Here is a 1,615-nt window from a genome sequence, read left to right as displayed (position 1 = left end):
ATGGCTCCGGGGAGCGGAAGATGCGTATAGTTGTCAATTACCAGGCTCTAAATGCCCTTACGATAGCCCCTGATTTTCCACTACCTCCCATTCAAACCATTCTGGAGATGCTGGGAGGCGTCAAGTATTTTTCCACCTTGGATCTTGAAGCAGGTTTCCATCAAATACGTATGGCTAAGCAAGACCGGTGGAAGACGGCTTTCCGGTCCGTTCTCAGACTATTTGAGTACCAAGTGATGCCCTTCGGCCTTAAGGGTGCTCCCGCTACGTTCCAGGCCAGCATTAATGCCTATCTACAACTTTCATTAGGACAGGGCGTTATTGCGTACCTAGCTTATCTATAGTCCCGATCTTTCTGGGCAAGTTTCTCTCCTGCGACAAGTCCTAAGTATTTTTGATAGACATCAATTCTACCCTAAATTCCGCAAATCTGTGTTGGGTTCCGGCGGCGCAGGTGAAGGTGCGGACGGCATGTTGCGTCGTCTAGGTCGTTGCGAACGAAGTCCGGCGAGCTCCCTGTAGTTGGGAGGCCGACCACGAGAGCGGGGAGCCGCGCTCGCTTGTCCTATTGCCAGCATCAGTGGTACCGATGGTGTGTCGTGCAAGCAGGTGTTAGGAAGGCCGGGACGGCGAGACAAGGCATCGGCAACTTGACTGGGCGCTCTTTGAACATACGTGATGTGCAAATCCGGGAACTCCGCAAGAAAGTCTAGTCACCGGGCGGTGCGTCCGCGCAGAGGCTTGGATGCTTGGAGGCATTGGAGATGGGTGAGAACTTGATGATCAGTGTAAGCCGTTACCTTGGAGACACGGAGCAAGTGCGACCACTTCTCCAGTGCCATGACCAACTTCAAGAGTTCCTGGTCGTAGATCGAGTATTTCTGTTGCGTGAGGTTCATGACTTGGCTGAGGAAGCCGATGGGTCTGCCGTCTTGTTCCATAACTGCTCCGATTGCGTAACCAGAGGCGTCTGTGTACAACTCGAAGGGTTTCGTGGTGTCAGGAACTTGTAATGTAGTGAAGTCGGTTAAGCGCTGTTTGAGCTGCCGCACCGCTTGCGTGTGAAGCTCTGTCCATTTGAAACTAACATCTTTACGCGTAAGATCAACCACCGGCCGGGCGACGTCTGCAGAGCCCGGTCCCATGAACATATGACAGTAATTTATGGTACCGGAGGAACTGGAGCTCCAGCATCTCGTTCTCCAGCACCTCTGGCCAATGCCGTATGGCTTCGATTTTGTCTTCTGCAGTTTTGATCCCCGCAGCAGAAATGGTATAACCCAAATATGTAGTTGATTGCCTTGCAAACTTGCATTTGCGGAATTTAGGGTAGAATTGATGTCTAACAAAAATACTTGGGACTTGTCGCAGGAGAGAAACTTGCCCAGAAAGATCGGGACTATAGATAAGCTAGGTACGCAATAACGCCCTGTCCTAATAAAGGTTGTAGATAGGCATTAATGTTAGCCTGGAACGTAGCTGGAGCGCCCTTAAGGCCAAAGGGCATCACTTGGTACTCAAATAGTCCGAGAAAGGACCGGAAAGCCGTCTACCACCGGTCTTGCTTAGCCATACGTATTTGATGGAAGCCTGCTTCAAGGTCCAAAATGGAAAA

At 50.9% G+C, this 1,615-nt stretch overlaps 1 protein-coding gene across 1 annotated transcript; it reads right to left on the bottom strand.

The window, feature by feature from the left end:
* Window positions 1–415: 415 nt before the first annotated feature.
* ENH_00033560 (hypothetical protein) lies at window positions 416–1,145 on the bottom strand (the record flags this gene model as incomplete). The annotated part of the gene is made up of 2 exons (XM_013585005.1): window positions 416–565; window positions 801–1,145. The coding sequence occupies 2 exons, from the start codon at window positions 1,143–1,145 to the stop codon at window positions 416–418; spliced, it is 495 nt and encodes a 164-aa protein (XP_013440459.1).
* Window positions 1,146–1,615: the final 470 nt, after the last annotated feature.

Source organism: Eimeria necatrix, genomic scaffold (genome assembly GCF_000499385.1).
Source record: "Eimeria necatrix Houghton genomic scaffold, Enh_scaff2454, whole genome shotgun sequence".
In the NCBI taxonomy this organism is placed as follows: Eukaryota; Apicomplexa; class Conoidasida; order Eucoccidiorida; family Eimeriidae; genus Eimeria; species Eimeria necatrix.
The sequence above is the reverse complement of the archived record's forward strand: the minus strand, read 5'-3'. Positions and strand labels throughout refer to the sequence as shown.